General features: G+C 42.0%; 1 protein-coding gene across 3 annotated transcripts in view; it reads left to right on the plus strand.

The window, feature by feature from the left end:
- The window catches only part of LOC125010886 (neural cell adhesion molecule L1-like), a 41644-nt gene extending 22301 nt beyond the window's left edge, over window positions 1-19343 (plus strand). For 2 of the 3 annotated variants that reach the window (XM_047589793.1, XM_047589812.1), the window contains 24 exons: window positions 314-436; window positions 1339-1509; window positions 2222-2339; window positions 2718-2902; window positions 4980-5111; window positions 5746-5889; window positions 5993-6104; window positions 7446-7606; window positions 7734-7893; window positions 8095-8222; window positions 8291-8392; window positions 9238-9447; window positions 10498-10568; window positions 10661-10886; window positions 11425-11531; window positions 11845-12103; window positions 12226-12348; window positions 12576-12746; window positions 12857-12970; window positions 13166-13315; window positions 13410-13541; window positions 13636-13705; window positions 14929-14940; window positions 15577-19343. In XM_047589793.1, coding sequence (XP_047445749.1) covers window positions 314-436; window positions 1339-1509; window positions 2222-2339; window positions 2718-2902; window positions 4980-5111; window positions 5746-5889; window positions 5993-6104; window positions 7446-7606; window positions 7734-7893; window positions 8095-8222; window positions 8291-8392; window positions 9238-9447; window positions 10498-10568; window positions 10661-10886; window positions 11425-11531; window positions 11845-12103; window positions 12226-12348; window positions 12576-12746; window positions 12857-12970; window positions 13166-13315; window positions 13410-13541; window positions 13636-13705; window positions 14929-14940; window positions 15577-15835 — 3440 coding nt within the window. In that variant the 3' untranslated portion in view covers window positions 15836-19343. The remainder of the gene's footprint in view (window positions 1-313; window positions 437-1338; window positions 1510-2221; window positions 2340-2717; window positions 2903-4979; window positions 5112-5745; window positions 5890-5992; window positions 6105-7445; window positions 7607-7733; window positions 7894-8094; window positions 8223-8290; window positions 8393-9237; window positions 9448-10497; window positions 10569-10660; window positions 10887-11424; window positions 11532-11844; window positions 12104-12225; window positions 12349-12575; window positions 12747-12856; window positions 12971-13165; window positions 13316-13409; window positions 13542-13635; window positions 13706-14928; window positions 14941-15576) is intronic. The other variant, XM_047589802.1, reaches the window with a different exon arrangement.
- Window positions 19344-22740: the final 3397 nt, after the last annotated feature.

Genomic DNA, 22740 nt, shown 5'->3' on the forward strand with positions numbered 1-22740 from the left:
TTGTCTTGTGTCTCTTTTCCTGTTTTATGTGAATCACCTTGAGTTGTGTTGCCATAAAAATGAGCTGGCCTCACCTAAGAAGGAGTTCTGACTCATTGCAGACTCCCTGCAGTGTTTTGCTGCATCATCCGCTGCTTCCTTAGCAAAATTGTTCTGGGGCAAAGTAAATGCAGCGCAGCCTTCTTTTCTTTACAGAATCAAACTGAAGCGAGAGGCGATCATCTTAAATCAGTTCAACGTGAAATATGTCAAGATGTTGCACTGAAATATGTGAAGTTCCTCTAAGCTTATATTCTGTCGGTTTGTGTTTCAGCTCAACCAGTCCTTCAGAAACAACAGAAAGTATTCAAGACTGCTCACGAGGGAGACAGCATCATCCTGCCCTGCCACCCTCCTAAAAGCAAGAGTCCTCCGGCCCTCCACTGGATGGACGTAGGTGAGTCTGCCTGTCATTGTGACATGATGTTTTCTGTCTGTGTGACAGACAGACACTTTGTACCTGTTTGTTGTCCAGTCACCATGTCTCTCAGCAAGCTGCCTCTGGAAGTCACTAGATTTGATGTCGCTGTAGAGAATTATTTAAAGCTCAGAGTCCTGGTGGATGGATTTGCATCACTGCACTGCATTGCAGGCGATTTCCACTCAGACTAATGAATGCAGCACTGTCAGCTAATGCTTCTGGACTTTTTTTTTTTCTCATTCCATGTCCTCCCCTGTCTTTCTCATTTTGTGTCTCATCCTGATGAAGTAGAACCTTTTAAATTGTCTGTTTAGTTTAAGTCGCATACTTGAAACTCAATACTGAAGTCAACTAAAGAGAGTTACACCGTCACCAGCCTTCCCATGGCGAGACAAGTGTCTCTGGGTGGAGCGTGAGTTACTGTTTACAATTAGAGGCATGTATGGACAGCTGATAAAGCTTACTCTGATGTTTGCTATTTATATTTTCGATGCTGTCTGGTCCTCTCAGGCCAGGTCAGAACATGCCCCTTAAGTGTCTTATGTGTTTATGTGTTCATTTGCACCAGATGCATGGGTTGCACCAATTAGGCTGGACACCATTTAACACATTTAAAGTAGTCGGTGGTGATGAGAGATGATGCGCAAACAAAACTAAATCTTTCTTCAGTTTTTTTTTTAACTCACACTATAGTCATGACACAGTTCAAACAGGTTAAAAAAATGTCTTTTCCTTTTGTGGTAGTACTCTGTCCATGGCACTTAAAATAAAAAAAAATAAAAAATCCATCTTCCAGTTTTAATATTTCTGCTTTGTTTGGTCTTTACCCTGTTGCCTTTGCTGTAATCTAATTCTCCTGGCTCTGTTGTTCCTCTCAGGAATGGTTCACTTCGCACAGAACGACCGAGTGACAATCGGCCTCGATGGGAACTTGTACTTTGCCAATGTCCTGAAGAATGACAGCAGAGACGACTACATCTGCCACGCCCAGTACAAAGCGGCCATGACTATTCTCCCTGCGACTTCTGTTACACTCACGGTGACGCCCAGTGAGTGCACACACATATGAGATGGAAAACTAAACACACATTTAAAAAAAAAAACTTACTGAAGAAAATAAAGGTCTCTGCAATTAACAGAACTCTGTGCATGCACTGAAGTGGGTGAAAGTCAATGTGCTACAGGCCAGATTTTATAAAATTGTTGTGAAGAGTTTTATGCATTAGATACATGTTTCTTCCTAGTGAATGATTCAGCTCTTTAAAGCAAATGCTGACCTACTTTAATTAAAATATTTTTGCAAAAGTAGATACTAATGACGAAATGAAGGAAGCCAAACAAATGTCACACAAGAGAATAGCTTCAGTTCGCTTTGTCATTGCTTTTGCAAATAGAAGGAACTACAGAAGGGATGAACATCTTAAATCATAAAGATAGACAGAAAATTGAAGTAGCATAGGCAGCTACCGTATAGCCTGACTAACAGGTACATCTGTATACTCAATACTCAGGTTCCTTCATTTCCCATGATGCAACTTAATTCATTAGACCCTTCCTGCTTCCCGCACCCACACTTTCAAACCTTACACCTCCAGTATAAGGCCACTGCTCAATTTATAGCATGTTTATAAAAGTATATCTGATTCAGTACTATACTATACTGATATAACACCTCAGTTTTATGTGCGCCACAAATTACACTTCTATGTCTATTGATTCCATACGCTGTCTCTTGCTCTTTCTTTCTCTTCCCCTCGACAGGTAACGATGTCAGTCACGGCAGAAAGCCCCACCTCTTGCGTCCCACCAACCCCTCCCACAGCTCAGTGTTTGCTCTCAGGGGTCTCAGTGTCAACCTTGAATGTATCCCCAAAGGCCTGTAAGGATCTCAGTGTGTGTTTGTTTAGAAGTGCGTGCAGCACATGCAGCATGGACATGCTGTCCATGATTACATCTCTTCCACCTTTTATACATTTTGAGTCATACCCTTAGTCCCTTATAATGAGTTCGGATGTCTGCAAGTTGAAGAACTTGTTGAACAAGTTGAAGCAGACATCCATAAACCAAGAGGTTGAGCGGCAAATAAACAGCTGCTAATCATTTTATCTCATGGGAGTCCTTCTCCATGACAACAAATGGACTTTACATCCTTTTTTACATCCTGAATAATATCATCTGATTTCCTCCAAAGCACCTCAGATTGCCTGATCTATTCTTTCTCTGCCCATTTCTGTGCTTTTCTTTTCCTTCTCTGCAGACCAACGCCCAAGGTGGAATGGAGAAAGAAGGATGGTAGTCTGGAAGAAACAACTGGTAAGACGATCAACTATAACCACCGGCTTCACTTTGCCAGCATCACTCAGGATGATGATGGGGAGTACGCATGTGAAGCCACCAACGTATACGGCGTCGCTACACACACCTTCACAATCACTGTGGAAGGTAGGCTGCTCAGCACAAAGAGACGTGCTCCTTTGCTCTGTGTCATCATCTGAGTAATATAAATTAATATAAAAAGGACACTGTTGTAAAGACGACCATCCACAAAATACTGAACTTTGAACAAAGACTAAAAACAAAGGCAGTAAATCTTTGATTGTGTTGACAGTCCAGACAGGGAGCAGCAACAGCTGAAAAACATGGAGTTGGGGGACTTTAGTTTGCTAGTTGTGAAATGGAGAAAAATACCATTTTCAAATCAAATGTGCGTTTCCAGTGCTGCAAAAGAGCTTAAGATGGAATCAAGACAGACAAAATACTAAACAAATCCTAAAACAGCCACTAAAAACTTCATAAAAATACATATGAAAGTGATGCACTGATTCCCGCATGTGCAGGGAACACCGCTGAATAACATCACAGGAGCTCCAACAGTAGTGGTCAAATCAAATTGGTGTCCAGTGTTCCACCCACGCTGTACGTGGTCAACATTTAGATCATGGTTTAAGGTCCTACAAGGCTGTCAAGAAGCCCCTGATCAATGAGAGACAGAGGTTAGTCTGGCATAGTTGGGCCCAAGCACATAAGAACTGGACAGTCAGGAATTGGAAGAAGATTCTGTGGTTAGATGAGTCCAGTTATCTACAGTTATCTCCAGCATGTACAGTACCTACTGTCGAAACTGGTGGAGGGAGTATCATGGTTTGGGGATGAATGAGTGCTGATGGAGTTGGTCATCTCTCTATTTGTGATGACACATTGAACTTTGCCAAATATTGTGCCATTCTCCAAACCCACATTCTCCCTTTTACACATGCTCTGTTCCATTGAGATCGAAACTGGATGTTTCAACAAGATAGTGCTCCTTGCCACACATCCAGGACCAGAAGAACTTGGCTGCAGGAGCTCAGTATCCAGGTCTTAGAGTGGTCACCTCAATCCCCAGACATGAGTCCCACTGAAAATGTGGTGGATTATCAAAAGGTCTGTTTCAAAATACAAACCAAGGAATTTAGAAGAATTAAAAGTAGTTATTCAAGAAGATTGGGACAAGATTACACCTCAACAGTGTAAAAGGCTCGTGGGCAACATGCCAGCCAGGATTAGAGCTCTACTGCTGCTATTGGCAGGAGAACTAAATATTCATTTGATGATGTGATAGTTTATTTAATTTGTTCAGTTTTGAAAACATTCTCTGTTATTTGTTGACTTTGATACCAACAATGTTGAGAACTGACATACTGAAACTGTCAAGAATTTAGGTTTGTTGCTTTTTTCTTGTAAACAATGAACAAAATAAATGTAATTTATATTTGTTTGTGTCTGTCTAATGCACAAGATTTTTCCACAAATATTTTGTGATAAAATTTTTAGGGTGTCCAAAAACTTTTTTACCACCACTGTGACAGTGGTTACGTCTATATGGAGAATATTTCTTCAACTGACTGAAAATGTTACGATCGTAGATTCCAGCACAATTGTTTAGAAGGACACTAAATGAATTTATCTGACAAGAAATGTCTGTCAAAAGAAACCTTTCTGCCTATTTTGGATCGTCAAATATGCCAGAAAACACTGTAGTCATTTAGTAGAGGAATTTTGAACTTAAGCCTGTTCTCCCACTAACCAGTGACTCCTTGTATATTCTTGGCACTTTATGATTATGACTTTTATGTGACTATCCTTATTAATCTCACAGGCCTCATTTATTTCTGAGTAATACACATGTCCTGGCAGACATATTGGCATGACAAAGTTATAAAAAAAAGGACTTAGTGGAGCACTCGATCAAATTATTGTTAGACTAATTAGTTTCATCCTTAAGTCATAATGTCTGCCAGGAAAAGGCCTATTCATGACTCTATTTATAAAACATCATACTTTTACAGATGCATATCTGTGTTGATGCTCTAGAGTACATTGGTCAAAGATGTATTAGAGATGCCGCTGACTGCTTACTGTTCATGGCTTTGCTTCAGCTTTGTTGCTTTCTTTCCTGGTTTTATTAAAATATAATTAGATTTTATGATTCACTTGTCAAATGTTTTTTTTTTTTTTGTGTGTGTGTTTGTTTTTGAAGCGGCTCCTTACTGGGTGAAGGAGCCCCAGAACCTGCAGTATGCTCTTGGGGAAACAGTTCGTCTGGACTGTCAGGCTGAAGGCATCCCGACCCCCACCATCACCTGGAGAATCAACGGCGAGCTGCTGTCAGGTATGTTTCTGATTGATCTACTGTGATCTTTGTGGACCACTGGGAAGTTCATTATTCTTTTGAATATTTAAATAACTTAAATAGCTGGGCCACTCATCGCCACCCATCTCTCCCTTCGATTCTCTCTAAGTTTCACTGGATCATTATATTAAAGCTTGATGGACACAGATAGATTTCAGGGAAGCGAGTGACCATTTCCTGGCTCCAGGCAGTCCATCTGTCCACTATTACAGAGAGCCTCTTAACTCGAATGAATTAGGGAGGAAACTTTGGGTCAGATGAACTCAGATGCTTGATTAACTCCCAGGGAAAGTTCCCTCCTAAGAAGGAAGAAAGGGAGAAAGGATTGAGCAGAGGAAGGAAGATAGTAGTAATGAAGGAACTAAGAAAGAAAGAAAGAAAAACAGAGAAAGAGCTGGGCGGAAAAAGAGGCTGTAAATGTATTGTAGCTGGAGCAGGAAGTGGATGGAGGTCAGGCTGTGGACCAGCTGCTGTTTCTTGGTTAAACATTGTCTCAGTTTGTTTCTGTTTGACAAACTCACATTATTGTCCAACTGTTCAGCCCCCAAACTCCTTTTGTGACCCTCTTCACCTCCTCCCCACCTCCCCCTCTTCTTTCTCACCCTCGATGCAGACGTTGACGATGAACCTCGTCGGAGCATTTCAGGCGGCGTGTTGATACTGAGGGACGTTGAACTGGCCGACAATGCTGTGTATCAGTGTGAAGCCAGCAACGTGCACGGCTCCATCCTCCTCAACACCTTCCTCCACGTCGTCAGTATGTACACAGTCCAGTGTCTCACTTTCCTCTCTGTCTGCCCAGACTGCTTCTACTTCTAACATGTGATTGATTAGTGATCAGTGGTGCTTGTGCCTGTCAGAGCTCCCTCCTCAGATCCTGTCCTCTGACGGGGTGGTGTACAAAGTCATTGAAGGCGGACACATCCAGCTGCACTGTGAATCTTTTGGTTCCCCGCGACCACACATTACATGGTGAGATACACACAGTATGAATCTCTGAAAATATTCACTGTAACCAGGGAAAGTACATCTTTCAAAGGTTTTTAAATGATATTTGTAGACTAATAATAATCAAGTAATATTTTAAAAATATAAAAGGACATTTCTCAGCAGAAAAGGGGTTTTTACTTTTCGTATTAAAGACATATTTTACATAGACAGACATCTGTACTTCTGCTTAAGTGGATATTGAATGCAGGATTTGTATTAGAGCAGTTTAAATAGTTTCAATGTGCTTTTGTGTCTAATGTGGGTTAGTGGTAGGCAGTTTATTTTTGACTGCATTGTACTGTACTACATATGTTTTGAAAAAATAGGATTTGAAACTTCAAATTCAAGGTTTGTTTGTATAATCAATTTAGCTCTGTGCATGGCATCCGTCTGAAATTATCTGGCACTAAACAATGGTGACTAGTTTCTCTCGAGTCCATCTTGGTCTCCACTTTGGATGAAGCGGCGCCCTCGTGTGGTCGCATTGACAGAAACGCCTCTGTAGCTCTTGCAGCGCCCCATACAGGACCTGACCACACCCATGTCTGGACTAACAGGGCAGCAAGCAGGACATCAGACAGCTGCAGTCAGCCATAAAGTAGCTCTTTGTGTGTTTTTATGCACAAATATATACACATTTCTAATAGAGTATTATATACACTTACTACTCAGACCACTAACAGTACAGATATGTCTTCTTTAATACTTTAATATATCTCCAAATGTGAAAAAAGTGTGAAGAACTTTTACTAAAGTGAACGTGGCTCTGCGACACTCTGAAGATTTCTGTTTACTAGTAAATGTCCTGCATTCAAAATCTTACTGAAGCAAAGGTTCAGGGGCAAAATTTACTGAAATTCAGTGCTCTCTTTTAAGTGCAGAAATATGTTACCCTTAAAGTTTATTTTGATATTCAAAATCCTGTTTTTATTTATTTATTTTTTTTAACAAAGATATATATTTGAGTGCTGGGTTATATTTATTTTTTGTTTTTCATATATAGATCTGAAAATTTGCAAAATGTGCTTTTTCTAAGTGAGTGAATGTCAATTTTACAGCCTTATCCATTACTCCACACTGATATTGCCTTTTTCCCTCCTGTCTCATCATTTATTGATCTCCTTCAGTCTATCATCCATTCACTAATCAGCCAGGAAACACTCTTGCATTGATCGAGTTGTTCTGTTGTTGTGGTATTTATTTCTGTGTATCTGAGGTTGGAGTGAATCCTGAGAGACTCAGGAGAGCCAGAGGTGCATTGATACTGTTTAATGTATGTAAGGATCTATATGTTTACCGTCTTTGTGTGTGTGTTGTTTGCAGGGAGAATGAGGACATGGTTCCTCTGCTGTCCGACCCTCGTGTCTCCCTGTTGACCAATGGGACAGTTGAGCTTTCCAACGTCAGCTACGCTGACAGTGGAGAGTACAACTGTTATATCAAAAACTCCAACATCTCTATCACTGCCAACCTGGAAGTCTTTAGTGAGTCACACATGTAGCTTTGTGGAAGGCAATCGCCAGTAAAAAAAAAAAACAAACAAAAAAAACAATGATGGTTTATTCAGATGAGAGGTGAATGTGCCCTGATTGTATTTTCCCCTTTCATCAGATCGGACTGTTATATTGACGGGTCCTCAGGACATCCGTGTTCTCAGAGGAGCCAGCGCTCAGCTGGACTGTCATTTCTACAGAGATCCTCGGCTGCACGACTACCAGGTTGTCTGGAAGAAAGACGGACACAAGCTCCTGGAGTCGTCATTAGATGACAAGTAAACACACATTGTGATGTTTCTTTCCACCCCAAAACTGAAGCACATTTAAACAGAGCAACATCACAATCCCGCCCCTTTGTTTTCTTAAACGGCTTTTAATGGGGAAATGGAAAATCACACACTAACATATTGTTAAAGTAACACAAAATACTCTAGGTTTGCCATAGATTGTCCTTACACTTCTGTGCATGTGTGTAGGTACACTATGTTGGAGAATAATGCGTTAAAAGTGACAAACATCCAGTCAGACGACACCGCACAGTACTCCTGCGAGGTCATCACTGGACTGGACCATGTGAATGCCGTGGGATCCATCACTGTGGAAGGTATGTCACTGTGTGTGTGTGTGTCTGTGTTTCTGTTTAGCACTAACCGTTTTCTGTTGGGCCCTCAGCACCACCGGACCCTCCCAGCCATTTATCTCTATCTAATATTGAGGACCACAGTTTGACTCTCAGCTGGACCCCAGGATCCCCACACAACAGCCCCATCACAGGTACTGAATACACACACATTCATACAATACGCTGTATGGCCATGCTTTGAATTTGTGTATCACCTGTTATCACCAAGCAGTGTTATTCTAACACAATTCATTAACAAAAAGAAGAAGAAAAAATGCAGTCGAGCTGAAAGAAAACAACCTCTTAATAGGACACAGCAAGTAATGAATTCTCTCCAGTGGGAATGAAGAACAGTTTATGATTGATCTGAGGATTCAGCTGAAGGTGTAAACTCCTGCTAAGTCTCAGAAACTGAGAAACAAGGCAGCATTTCACAAACACTACCAAACAGTAAAACAATAATATGCAACTCATGAGCCAAAAGCACCACTTCAGCTGGTAAGCATGGTGGAGCTTGTGGTGTGGTTTGGGCATGCTAATGGAAGTAAATGCCCTGGCATTTATTGACAACTCCGCCGCTGATGGAAGCAACTGGATGAGTGCAAAGATACAGGAAAGCGCTCTGAGTCTCATCTAAGGAGGGTGATATTAATCATAGAATCTGAGCAAACACATTCCACAAGAGGTGGAATATTGTTCCTACATATGCAAATTAAAGAATTTTTAACCAAATGAATGAAAAGAAAAGTCAAGTGGTATGAACAGATCTTGTTCGAGTATTCATTTAAGAGCCAAAGTAACTGTGTCTCTTACCTTCAAACTGATGTTTCTTCCTAACTAGTTTCCACCTGCATATTTAAATAGATAATTCTGCACTCTGAGCAAATACGCTGATACGATAATAGCCTTTGTTTTTCCAGTTCATGCAATTTAATGCCCAAAAACAACAAGATATTCTGGTTTGTTCAGAAGCCATCCATAACTAATGTCCTTTCAGAGTTCATTGTCGAGGCCCGGGAGGAGCAGCAACACACGGAGACAGGGAAATCAAGGTGGGAGGAATTGAAGAGAGTGACCGGGGACTTCGACCATGTAGAGCTGACACTTCGCCCCTTCTCCATCTACCATTTCCGGGTCGTCGCCGTCAACAAGCACGGCCGAAGTAACCCCAGCAATCACTCAGAAAGACACAAAACACCACAAGCTGGTACGTTGCACTGTAAAGATAATAATAATAATTAAAAAACAACAGGCAGTGGATAATTCTTGATCTCTTCTAGTCCAAGCATTCACCATATCCACATACTATAGCTTCATTCAACACAGCCAGGCACAGCAGCTGCAGCTTGGCTCAATGGATGAATGAGCAATAAATGCAGAAAATAAAGTCACATCTTTTTTGCTTTGCTGTATCATCTGCTGAACATTTCATTTTATTGGCATTGCGTTTTAGACTATGTAGCAACCTCTGAGGTTGCCCTAATGGCATAATGGATGAGGCACTGGCCACTGGCAGTTACTGTGGGTTTAAGCTCCATCTTGGGTATGTAGCAGGGTGGCGTAGTGGGGAAATGTATGGGCCCGTAACCCAGAGGCTGAGGGCCGAAAGTTATCCCCTACTAAGTCAGCATCTTTTAGGAGCTCTTGTTAGAGAAACAGCTTTTACAGCCAAAGGGTCAGAGGTGGGCACCCCCCACATCCATGGCACTGGTGCCTTGAGCAAGCACAGGTGGCCACCCACTGATCCGAGTGTACGTACTACTGTGTGAATGAAAAAAAAGGATCAACAGAATGAATTTCCCCATGTACGATCAATTATTTATTTGTATGAACCCAGCGCAGATGTGCCAAAAACAACAATTCTCCAAATGACCGCTTGAGGTTGCCTCCAAAAGTGAGTCAATCTCCACAGACCTCCATACAGACAATGGTTAAAACGTCCAACTTTAAAATATAAATACACATGTTTCCAACCTGTTCGTACCTCATGTCTCCATTCATGACATCTGTACACAGAACCTTTTTATACACCTTACATGTTTAAAGTAAATCAAAGCATTAAATGTATGCATAACTAGGGTGTGGTTGCTTTGAATCTGAATTTTAGTATCCTCTGTGTTTGAGCTGGTGAACAACGTGTTGTTTTTACAGTTCAATTAAACAAAGCAAAGTTAGCTTTGGACTCCCTGCTTCTTGTCTTAGTGCTAAACTAAGTTAAGTTTTTTTTATGTCTTTCTCCCACTTCATCTCCCTTCAGCTCCCGACAACAGCCCCACTGGTGTTCGCAGCGCCCCCTCAGAGCCAGGGACACTGATCATTACCTGGGATGTGAGTACTTCAGCCTGCACCCACGTGCACGTGAGCGCCGTCTAAAATGCTCACATGCGCGACCCAAATTCATTTTTCTGTTGCGTTTGCAGGAGATGGACAAGCATTTCCACAATGGCGAGGGTTTTTATTACAAGGTGTTCTATCGGGAGGCTGATGTAACAAACCTACAGTGGTCGACTGGCAACGCACAGTCCCCGCCATTCATTGTAAACAACACAGGAACGTACAAACCATTTGAGATCAGAGTCCAGGCTGCCAATGTAATGGGAGCTGGACCGGAACCAGAGGTCGCCACTGGACACTCCGGAGAAGACAGTATGTGTGCTTTGCTTATATGTGTGTTCATGGTTGAGAGCAGACTGCAGAGTGAGATCTGACCTGCTCTCAGCATTTGGTTTATGTTGGGAAAATGTCTTGAGGTCAAAGGTCAAAAACTGCCATGAGTGATGGATTCCCAGACCCATGCCACACCTCAACTGTGTCTTGTCAACACTATCACTGATAAATAGTTATTTCTTGCATTGTGGAATTGTAGGTTTTATATTTGAAATATCTTAGTATGCATGTAGTTCCAGGGTAGATAGACAGGTAATGTGGAAAACTATACCTGCAGGTTGTTCTTGGCAACCAGCTCTTCTTCCTCCACAGCAGCAGTTCATAAAGTCAAACTTATAGAATAAAACATATAGTAATGAAGCATACTAACTTGACATAGGGCCATCCACAGAAAAAGAGCTTGGAATGCAACAAGTGCAAATATACTGCTGTTATGTTAAATCCTTCCTTGTTGTTATTCCTGATGAAACCATGATGAGTCCATCCTGTGCAATCCTCTCTGTACTCCTTCTTTCAGTGCCAGAGGAGGCGCCCACTGGAGTTTCAACCACCGTGATGAACAGCACAGTCATAGTTAGGTGGAACGAAGCTCAGAAGGTCCGAGGTCTGCTGCTAGGATACAAGGTACCAGTTATTATTGATTTGGTGGGGAGTTCATCTACTACCACAGATGTCACGACCACAAGGCTACTTAGCCAATGAGGCTTAGAAGCAATATACAGTTGCATTTCTTGGAAAAAAGTTCTAGCTCAAAAATATTTAAAATGAGATCAATTTTTTCACATTTTATTCCGGTACAAAGCTAAAAATATCTGGCAGAGATTTGGGTGTCCTCCAAAAATCTGTGTATTTTCCTGCCTTGACTGATCATTGCAGCGTTGGTTGCAGCCAAGCTGAAGACACACTGCACTTCTAAATTTGTCTGTGGCTTCAACAGATCTACATCAGGTGGTTAGGTCTTCAGAAAGGACGGAGTCGGAGGTCACTCAGACCACAGCACCATGAGGACGAGAGAGACAGCAGAGGGACCAAGGAGTACAAGGATAACTGGATGGTGGTGGTTGATGGCGCAAAGACCTCAGAGGAACTGACTGGTCTGCGACTGTTTTCTAAATATGATGTGGTGATCACTGCCTTCAACAGCAAGGGGGAGAGCCCTCCCTCAGTGTCTCATTCCTTTAACACCCCAGAAGGAGGTGAGTCTATGCTATTCTGTGGCCAAGTTCCAGTTATAATCATCCTTCTGCATGGACAAATGCATTAGTGCTTCCAATTTTTTCTAGTGGACATATCTAACCTTCTGTGTGTGTCTGTGTAGCTCCTGGTCCTCCTGCATCTCTTCGATTTGAAAGCCCATCCGAGAAGTCACTGATCCTCCACTGGACCCCTCCACGTGAAACTAACGGCATACTGCTGGGATACCTGGTGCAGTACCAAAAGGGTGAGCTCTTTTATGAGAATAAGTGTACGTTTTAAAGATACATGCAGATTTGAATACGGAATACACACAAGTTCCAGCTGCAGTGAAATAAACATGACACATTCAACTATAACTATTGCAACAAATGAAGGGAGCAAAATATGTTAAACTGCCGACACCGTAGCTGTCAAATAAATAGAAATTATTTAGAAATAAGAAGTATTCACTGGTTTGTGTTTCATCTGCAGAGGATGAGAAGAAAGACGTGAAGATGGAGTTCTTCCCTGATCCCACGAAGACACAAACTGCATATGAATCTCTGGACCCCAATAGCCATTACAACTTCAGCGTGATAGCACGCACTGCCAGTGGAGACGGGCCTCCCATCACAGTGAGGGCCGCCACCCTGCTCGACGGAGGTGAAGCTGCACTGACTCGTCTCCTATTCTTTTTTCCAATGCAGCCAGGTGCTTTCAAACGGTCAGTTCGACTTTCTCTGAAACCTCCATCTGCATTCCTCTCCTCCTAGTTCCTCCAACAAATGTCAGCGTAGCGATTGGAATGACATCACTCAACCTGAGCTGGGTGCCCGGAGAGCGGGGCCGAGACCACAGCTTCTACATCCGCTGCCTGAGGAAGAGTGGTAAGAGAAAAATGGAGGCAAGAGAGAAAAGGGGAAATGCTTTAACTTTTTTTGTAAAAAGAAGGAACATGAGGTGAAAGCAGTGAAAGAACTGTGAATCGTCTCCGCTGAAATAATTCTGAGGTCAACATGGAGAGATACAGCTTCACTAATCTGCCGCATTCCTCAATGTTTGTTTGTGTGTGTGTGTAACAGCTGGAGGGCCATGGGAGAAGTCAGAGCAGGTCAGCTCCCATCAGGGTTTCTATTCGCTGACAGGCCTCGAGCAACTAACTGAGTACCACCTTATGATCATGTATCAAAACGTCACTCAGTGGGAAGACGTGGCCTCGACAGGAGGACCAGGTATGAGCACAGAAAGAGGCCTGTCTCCAGTATGAGGAAAATAAAGGCCTGGTTCCCTCTGTCATAGATATTTCGTTTTCCTTCTCTCTCTCAGGACCGTCAGAGATGCCCGGCGGGTTCGCCACCCAAGGCTGGTTGATAGGCCTCATCAGCGCCATCGTGCTGCTGGTGCTGATACTGCTCATCCTCTGTCTCATCAAACGCAGAAAGGGCGGCAAATACGCAGGTACTCTCACAGCTGAACACACACACACTGAGGCATACAGGAGTGAACGTGAAGTCCAGAGTTTGATGTTTGGTGTTTTATTTTTGCCCTACAGTGAAGGGCCAAGAAGAAAAAGTTGACTCTGAAGCTCGCCCGATGAAAGATGAGGCTTATGGAGATTACAGGTGGGTCTTAATAAAAAAACATTTTAAAAATTTGTCCTGTGATGCCAGATCTTTTTGAACTCCAACAGCATTTGGAGTTTCAGATGTGCTGTTATAGTTTCATGTTTATAAGAGAGAGGTGTCTTTGACATCTGCAGCTAATAGTTTCATTGTTAAATGGGAACATGGAATATAGAAGAAGAATATTTGATGTGGTTTTGTTTACACTTTTGGAAATTTGACCTTTGCAGTTTACCCATCCAAAATAGGGGGGTTAAGTTAATTACTCAGCAACACGACAAGCCATGGATGCTGAAGGGAACTGCTTATTCACTCCACCCTCACTAATTTCTTCCTGTTAGCTTTTATTTATTTAAATCGGTGGCCCTTAGGTCCCAGGCGGCATTTCCCTACTGAATTATTCTTGATACACAGACCACACCACACCTGAGGGGGTTTAGTGTTAACCAGAGTTGAAAGAAGTAGTCTGTGTCAGATATGAGCAAATGGTGGGTTGGAAAGTGATCCTCCAGTCCAGAGACAGAGAGAGAGAGCTGCTGGATGGCTCGAGGGAAATCTGAAGCACAAGATAAAGAGAATTACTGATAAGCAAGCAATCATGAGAAAAGCTGAAGACTGGACCGACATGTCCTAGCAGGAAGGAAATGATCTGATGATGAGTGGATGGAAGACCAGGGCTCTTAAGATGTGAGGAGGTGATGAAACACAGGGGTGCCAAGCCTCAAGCCTTTGGAGAGGGCAGAGTTGACCTTAATCGATCTCACACACTCACTCAGGCAATCACTCAGTGGAAGAGAGAGAGAGAGAGCAGAGGAAGCCAGACCACAGCCTAACACTATAAGAAGTCATTGTCTACTCCAGAGCTGTGGGTGAAAAGTACATAGCATTTGAGAGGAGACACTCATTAGCTGACTGATTAATTTTCTCTCTAACACACCCACTGATAAACCGTTCCTCCGTGTTCCAAGTTTCTAGCTGCTTATCCGGCCCTGCTTGATGCTTAATGTATCCCTGATTCCGTAATATGTCATTTCAAAATAAAGTGCAGCCATTTTTTAATTTCAGATTTCAATACCTTTATTTTGCAATGAACCCTTCAAATTATGTCCTTTTCTTTGTCATGTACTAACATTTTCAGCTGCTTGCTTTGTTCGATCTTACGACTCCCATCTCTCCTTCTTCTTCATCTCATTTTCTTTCTCCTTTTAATGCTCTGCCTGCAGATCTCTGGAGAGGTGAGAATACTAACCTGATGTTCAACTCTTACTCTTACATGCTTTGTGTTTTGAAGCTGTGAAGTAATTCCAAGAATTTATGTATAAAGTTACGTGTAGTAACGCAGATCATTCTGAGACGTACACAGCTTGTTTTTACATGACCCGAAAGATCAATCTGAATTCTACCGACATGTTCAAAGTGCTGATCACACCGAGTCCGGCTTTGGTCATCTTTTCAAACAACTGGTTGTTTTTCTGCCTCCAGGAAACTGGATTTGATTTGGGTCCATTTGTGCTCACAAAGTGCTGCATTAAAGCAGGGATCAATTAAACTAGACAGAATATCTCAGCCACTCAACAATTTATTCTGTGTACATCAAACTGCATGTGACATTATAGCTTTATAACTGTTGCTATTTTCGTTGTGTCAAACAGAACCATTGCCAATCCGCTATTTATTTTATTCTAACTTTTCCTGTCAAAACTGATTTACTAGCACAGCAAGAATGACGTGTTTTACCGTCAACATGCCAATAAAATGTCTGGTTTACTCAGGTTTTTTTATTTTAGTTTTTGCTTATTCATATGAAACATTGTCTAAATCTTTGGATGTTTCCAGTAATGACTGACATTTTTTTTACTCTGTGTTTTCAGTGACAGAGATGAGAAGCGCTCCGACAGCCAACCGTCTCTGAGTGGAGACAGTAAGCTGGGCAGTGACGACTCTCTGGCTGAATACGGAGACAGCGTGGACATCCAGTTCAACGAGGACGGCTCCTTCATCGGCCAGTACAGCGGCCGGGGGCCTGTTCCCCATGGCAACGAGAGCTCTAGTCCCAATTCCCCTGTCAGTGCAGTCCCGCCTCCTCCCATCGCTCCATCCATGTCGAGCATCCTCAACCGGCCCAGCTAGACACACACACACACACACACACACACACACACACACACACACACACACACACACACACACATGCCAACATAAAGGGACAGACCACTCCTGACTCCACTGCCTGTAATGTCATAGTGTAAGAACACACACCTGTCACACACACACTGTCTCAATACATTCCACATGTTTATGCAGTGAAGCTGTTTACAGGATGTCTTGCCTTTTCTACTCCAGGTTTACACACACACACACACACACATACACATGCACTATCACAACTACACGCAAATTCTTAATCCATATAATCAGATGGTCCTTCACTCTCCTGTAAGAGAGAAGACAGAGACCGTTTACAGAGTTCAGCTGTGTGTTGCTCAGTAAAACAATCATAAAAAGTGGCATTGAGGTCTTACCTCTGTCTTGGTTCAATTAGTAGCTGGTGCGTTTGGGCTTTGTTTAGTTTTTTGTAATGTTTTCTGTAACTAAACACAGTGCTAGTGTTTGACTGCTGCAAACAAGTTTATTAATTCACCTGTTTGAAAGCTCTCAACAGTTTCTAAGAGTTTAGCCAGGACTTTAAACACAGACTTAACGAGGAATTTAAGAACAGCTGGTGCAGCTCAGCCAAGGAGAGGAAGATTGCGGCCGATGTGATCATCATCTGTGACCGAATATCTCAACCACACTATTTCATCTCGAAAAAGCATTTAACTCTCATCTTGTTTTACAAATACGGCTGCAGTTATGTTAATTTTTTCATATGAATGTCCCCGATTTCAGTTATATCTATCTATCTTTACTTCAAAGGTCACCACTTTGTGTCTTCATTTTCAAGATATTTATTTGTTCGTGTGCATGCGTCTGGGAATGATTTTGATATTTACTGACGTGCGTGTCAGAGCTCCCAAATCTAAGATGCATGCCGGCCTCGAGGCATTCCTCAATCATTTAGTTGTTATTTAGCACATGAGTTTAAAGTGTGACTGCGTCTTTGTGTGCGATTGTTTCACGCTCTCCGTCCCTGCCTTTTGACCTGCAGTGAGGAGAAATCTGTTGCCTTAAGAGAGTCCAGTTGAGCCTCCTCCATCTCTCCTCTCACTTTCTGTCTGTCAGTCATTACTCCTTGCACTCCTCCTTCTCCCATCAACATCTTGTTGTGCAGAACCAGGATACAGTGGCCCTGAGAGCAGTGCAACATATAAAACACATGCAAGGAGATACAGCTTCATAAATCTGACAGAGAACTGTAGCTGAATAGTAAGAAAACATGTCTCTGTATTCAGTTGTCTTTAATTTGAGACAATATTTTGTTCATTTGCATGTGTTTTATGGGTTGCGGTGACAATAAGTCAACACAGTATTGACCTATCAAAGCAGATGTAGTATTTCATCATCTAAATCAGCGCCATTTTACGTCCCATGCTTCCCAGAAAGGTGTCCTGCACTGAACAGAGGGCGGGCTTCTCTTGTGGGATTCTATTGAATGGATTTCACAATTTTCCAAACAGCTGCTTTAGAAATCTTTGTTCCTCCACCAGTACTTTCAGGATCACTGTAGAATGAGACGGAACCAGAGACAGAAAGACACTCCTATGCACACACTCACACACCATGCACACTCACATACTGATGAATACATAAAGTGGAGACACTGTGAGGGTCGGTCCTCTGTAGCAAAACGGACCCTCTGATGGAGCGAGGGAGGATGAAGACAAAGAGGATAGAAATGAGTGAGGAAGAGGAGGAGGGAGAGGAGGAGGAAGACGAGAAAGCTGACAGAAATAGAGAATCAGATGTTTTTGTTCTCTGAATGTAAATAGAACCTTAAGATTGTCATTTTTTATTTCCATTGCTTCTTTTATAAGATGATACAATTGTAAGTTTTTTATTATCCGTTGCTCCGTTTGATTTTGTACTGCGGCGCTGCTACGCTGTAAGATTTGTATCATACAACCCCACCATCGTCTCCTCTTAGGTTTTCCTCTCGTGTCGCTTAGAGACTTTTAGAGATGACTAGAATCATAGTGAACAAACACCCGCCCCTTCATCCAATTTCTTTATAGCGCTTAGAGCAACAGATAATATTGATTATTAAGAAGTTATGTCATAAATGTTAACATTTATACACTTCGCCAAGGCAGAGCTGTTTTAATGGACACAAGTGAAGCTGCATTCTGCAGCCACAGATGGACGAGTACTGAAAAACAGTCTTCGAGGGTTTGTTTTGTTGCCTTTGAGTGACAGGAAGGCTGCACTTGCAGGTGCAAGCTGTATCGGACAAACTCGGTGTGACAAAATAGATGATGAATGATTACACACCAAGGACTTCCTGTGTGTTTGGACCCAGAGCTGAAGTTTGTTTTTAATGTCCACGGAGCAGAGAGGGACCGTAGAGACGAGCCTGATGAGTCAAACTGAGTAGATCCACATTCGGTCCTTTAGTGGCGATGGATGTGATTTCTCCAGCGTCTATGGCGCTTCCAAACCAGTCAGTTCATACTGTAGATGTTAAGCTTTAAAAACACCTCACCATCATCTATTTCATGGTTTTCAAAAGACCTGGTGAGTGTTACTAGAAGTAAAACTTTTAGTTTCAGCAGGATGGAAGATGTGATTTCTCCAGTGTCTGTTGCTCTTAGCTCCAAGTTCATACTGTAGATGCAAACAGATGTAAACGGCACTGGTTCACAGCACTTTTGGTTCTCCAGTGGGACTAGTGCTCAAATAAACTACAATCTATGTGTCCTTGGTAATGAAGGAACATGGCGTTAAGCGCAACAGTGAGACTTTTATTACAATGGAGCTCAGTGGTTCAGAGGAATCAAGTCCATCAGTATATGAATATATACACACATTCAGCATTAACAGTACTCTTCTGGCTCAAGGATAAAATAAACACAAAACAGTCCTCCCTCTTTCATCTCACAAAGTTTTAATCTACATCGACTTGTTGCCTTGTTGAGCATCTACCAGGCTTCGACCATGCTCCTCTCTGCTCCAACACCAATGCTGACTGTATGTACAGCCCTGTCCGTCTGTCTCTGTTGTAGCCTTCTTTTATACATAAGAACATGTTGGGGGAAAAAAGACAATATAAAAATTGAAAAAATAAAAAAGACAAAAAAAAAATGTAGGTATAAATAATAACAATACTGCTAATGACCACAACAGCTATCAATTACGATGACGCGGCCAGTGTTGTCGTACGTAGTGAGGATCTGCACCATGAAATGTATCAGTATCACAGGATCCAGCAGGGACGATCGAGATTACAGTGAAGGTGGTAGGATGACCACTGTGTACAGTGTGTGTGTGTAGGGGCGAGGGAGGGAGGGAGGAAGGGGAGGAGTGGGGTTTGACACTCACACACACACACACACATATATGGGAGGGGTGGGGGGGTTGTACTGCAATATTGAGGTGTGCTGATGTTGTACCTGCTTGTTGCATTGTGCGCTGTACTGTATCTGACAAACTAACCCAGGCTGTCAACAACTAATAAATAAACATGGACTACGCATATCCTGAACAGACCTCCACTGGTTTGTGTGTATGTGTGTGTGTATGTGGGTGTCTGGACAAGAATCTGAATTGTCTTTATTGTCAAGTATGTTCACACATAAGGAATTTCTTTTGGTGGTTGGTAAATCAATCAGCCACTGACAGTCAATGACATTGACCATCTTGTGACAATGCTGGGAAACTTTTGGACCTGACATTTGTGTGGATGTACGTAGGCATGTACCACCCACCTAGACAAGACCAGAAATCCCCATCACAGAGCAATGACACTCCTTGTTGGCAGCAGCCATCCCCAGCAGGATGCAGCCTGACATAGACACACACACAAAAATTGTTTAAGAGCGACTCAAAAAACATGAAGAACAGCACAAGGTGTTGACCTGACCTCTAAATTCACTAGATCCCAAACTGATCAAGTATCTGTGGGATGATCCACAGAGGCCGACTCAAACGCCCCCACTATCAACACTGAGACACCACGAGGCCCACGTCCATTCTCTGACGAGTCACAACTGGTTTGGGGGTACAAGGGAGACCTACACAATATTAGGAAGGTGGTCACAGTCAGTGCGTTTACATGCAGAGCTTAATTAAGCTATGCTCAAAATTTGACTTTCTCACTACAGTCCTTGTCCTAGTTTACATGCAACGGAAGAAAATCGAATAACTGATGGAAACATGTCCTCCTCCACCACACTAGGTGTCTTTTCAGCGGGTTAATACCACGTCAATACGGCTTGCTTTCCAGCTGACCTAGTACATCATATAATAAAAAAGAGTCGTTCTTGTGATAGACCAACACTTCAAACAACAACCATAGGGATAAAAGTACATTTTTTAAATCTTGTACATAATGTTCGCGCTACTTCTGGTGCAGATAAGATGTGCGCTATCCCTCCATTTACTTTCTTCTTCTTCTGCGACTGGCTTTCTTGGATGTTTTTGTTCCGCCAGCGCAGTGGTTGTGGAGCATGCGCACACACATTATCCGATTGAAAACTGCAGTTATCATTTACATGCTGGAGAAAATCGAATTCCAATCGCATTGTCTGGGCTCTTAATCAGATAAGGAGAACTCCAATTTTAATCGGAGTAACGTGTTTACATGCACTTAAGTTCTCCTGTTATAGTCCAATTAAGGCAATAATTCATTTTTTTTACGTGCATGTAAATGCACTGACCGTTATGCCTGATCTGGATATTATAAACATAAGGAAGAAACAGAACAATACAAAATGTATAAATAGTGGAGGAATAGTGCATGAAAAAACTCTCATCGTACCATATTACCTTAGTAGAACACTTGGCTGTCAACGTGCAGGCTTGTGGTTTCTAGGGTTTCAAAAACTAGAATGAGATTTTGAACCATCACCAATGAGACTCCAGTTCTCTCCACTTTAAAGATTAGGCTTAACACTTTCCTATTTGATTAAGCTTATAATTGGAGCTAGCTAAGGTGACACTGGACCTTCACATAATGATAATGTTATAGGCCTAGACCGCAGGGGGACTTCCCAGCAAACACTGAAGAGAATTATTTGCTTCTCTTCTGTCGCACCCTCTATTTTTTTCTGTCACTCAAGCACAATGTCCCCTGAATATGAGTTTGATTCTGTTTAAGGTTTCTTCCTGTTGAAAGTTTCTTGACATCTTTGGCTCTGTGTTTTTTCCAGGAGTTTCAGGTTTCTTAAAATAATTTAGCAAAAATTTAATTGGATTCAATTTAATTTAACTGGGACATAATGAAAATGTGCCCTGTAATATTTAGGGGCTCGGGATTAAGTTTAATCAAAAGTAGGATTAAGTCAAATTAATGATGACTAAATACAGATGAAACCCAAGATGTAGGACCCCAACATCAGACCATGCATTTACCAGTCCAGTGGTAAACATGATGTCACTATTGAAAACAAAATTCAGGATTTAAAGGTATAGTCTAGGATTTTTTCAATGAGTTAAATGAGAAATTTCTGCTGGAAAAGAGTGAGGGTAAGACTAGTCATTTTGTTTACAGATAAATCAAATGCAGTATCAAGTGTTACTACTGAGCCTCAGGAATGCTGGTATAGGAAGATCATATTACTTTCTCAGGCTACCAGTTTCTAGTAGTCATGCTAACCTAAAGATACCAAAGTAAGTCAACCGGTCACAGATTCCCAAGCAGTCAAACTATGATTTAAATGAAGGTTATATGCGTTTTGCAAAATACATTTGTTCTCTTCTTGGTCAGGTCCTTATTATAAAAGCCTTAAAATAAGGCTTTTATAACCCAAGAAGGATGGTGGGAAGTGACACTGAGAAGATGGTGCGCTCACATTTTTGTTGTCTCAATCGAGACACTTTAATGTTTTCCTCCTGCACACTGCACACTGCCTATTGTTGCTAGTTAGGCTCGTTTGTTGGCGTTTTCTTGTGTGTAACTTCTGATGTTGGCAGAGGGGAGGAATGTTGTTTAAAACATAGTTGCATATTCCATCATTTCTTACTTAATGCTGGCGGTTAGGCTAATTAGCTGGCGTGTGATAGAGCTTTTTTGACATAGGCAGAAGGAAGAGATGCCTGGTCGAGTAGGGACACATTCCCATCATTTCTTACCTACTGTTGGTGGCTAGGCTAATTAGCTAGTGTTTTCTAGTGTTTTAATTCTGTAGCTAGGCTAATTGTATCTCGTTTCTGATATAGGCAGAAGGAAGAGATGTCTGGTTCGATTGTAATCGCATTCCCATCATCTCTATTACCTACTGCTGCTGGCGAGGTTAGTTAGTAGCTGACCACTGGTCTGCCGGTTGATTGTCCAGTTGGACCGGACTTCTAAAGGAGTTTTGCCTTAGATCATGGGACAAGGGATTGTAACATCTCGTCCTGTGTATTAATGAAAGTCTCCGAATGACAGATAAAGAAAAGAGCAGTCAAAATATGACTTTTATCAACTACTAGCTAACTTCTATAATTGATCTTTTGGTTTGACTTAAAATGCAGCTATTTGGGCGCTATGGCAGGAAACAGTTCCCTCTCTAGCATCACCACTTACTGGTAGTTTTGGTTTATCACTACATTTGTTTTTTGTGTGTTTTCATTCTGTGATATTCTATTCTATCATCTCAGGTTCAAACTGCACAGTCTTTTTCATTCAGTAAATTTGAGGAGTTGAACATATTTTGTAATTTGCGTCACAACTTGTCATTAAGGGGTACTGGTGGGTCGGGTCCTGAAACCATGACCAGTTGAGAACCACTAATGACTGCTGCAGTAGTGCAACAGGGTGACAAATCTCTAACACAACCTTTCCACCATACAGGTTAGAGCTTAGATTTAGATAGACCTTAATGATCCATGAAGGAAATTACTTAGTCACAGTAGCTTAGTCGCACATAAAAAGAAACACTTTACAAGTGAAAACAAAG

The sequence above is a fragment of the Mugil cephalus genome, chromosome 1, assembly GCF_022458985.1.
Source record: "Mugil cephalus isolate CIBA_MC_2020 chromosome 1, CIBA_Mcephalus_1.1, whole genome shotgun sequence".
Lineage (NCBI taxonomy): Eukaryota > Metazoa > Chordata > Actinopteri > Mugiliformes > Mugilidae > Mugil > Mugil cephalus.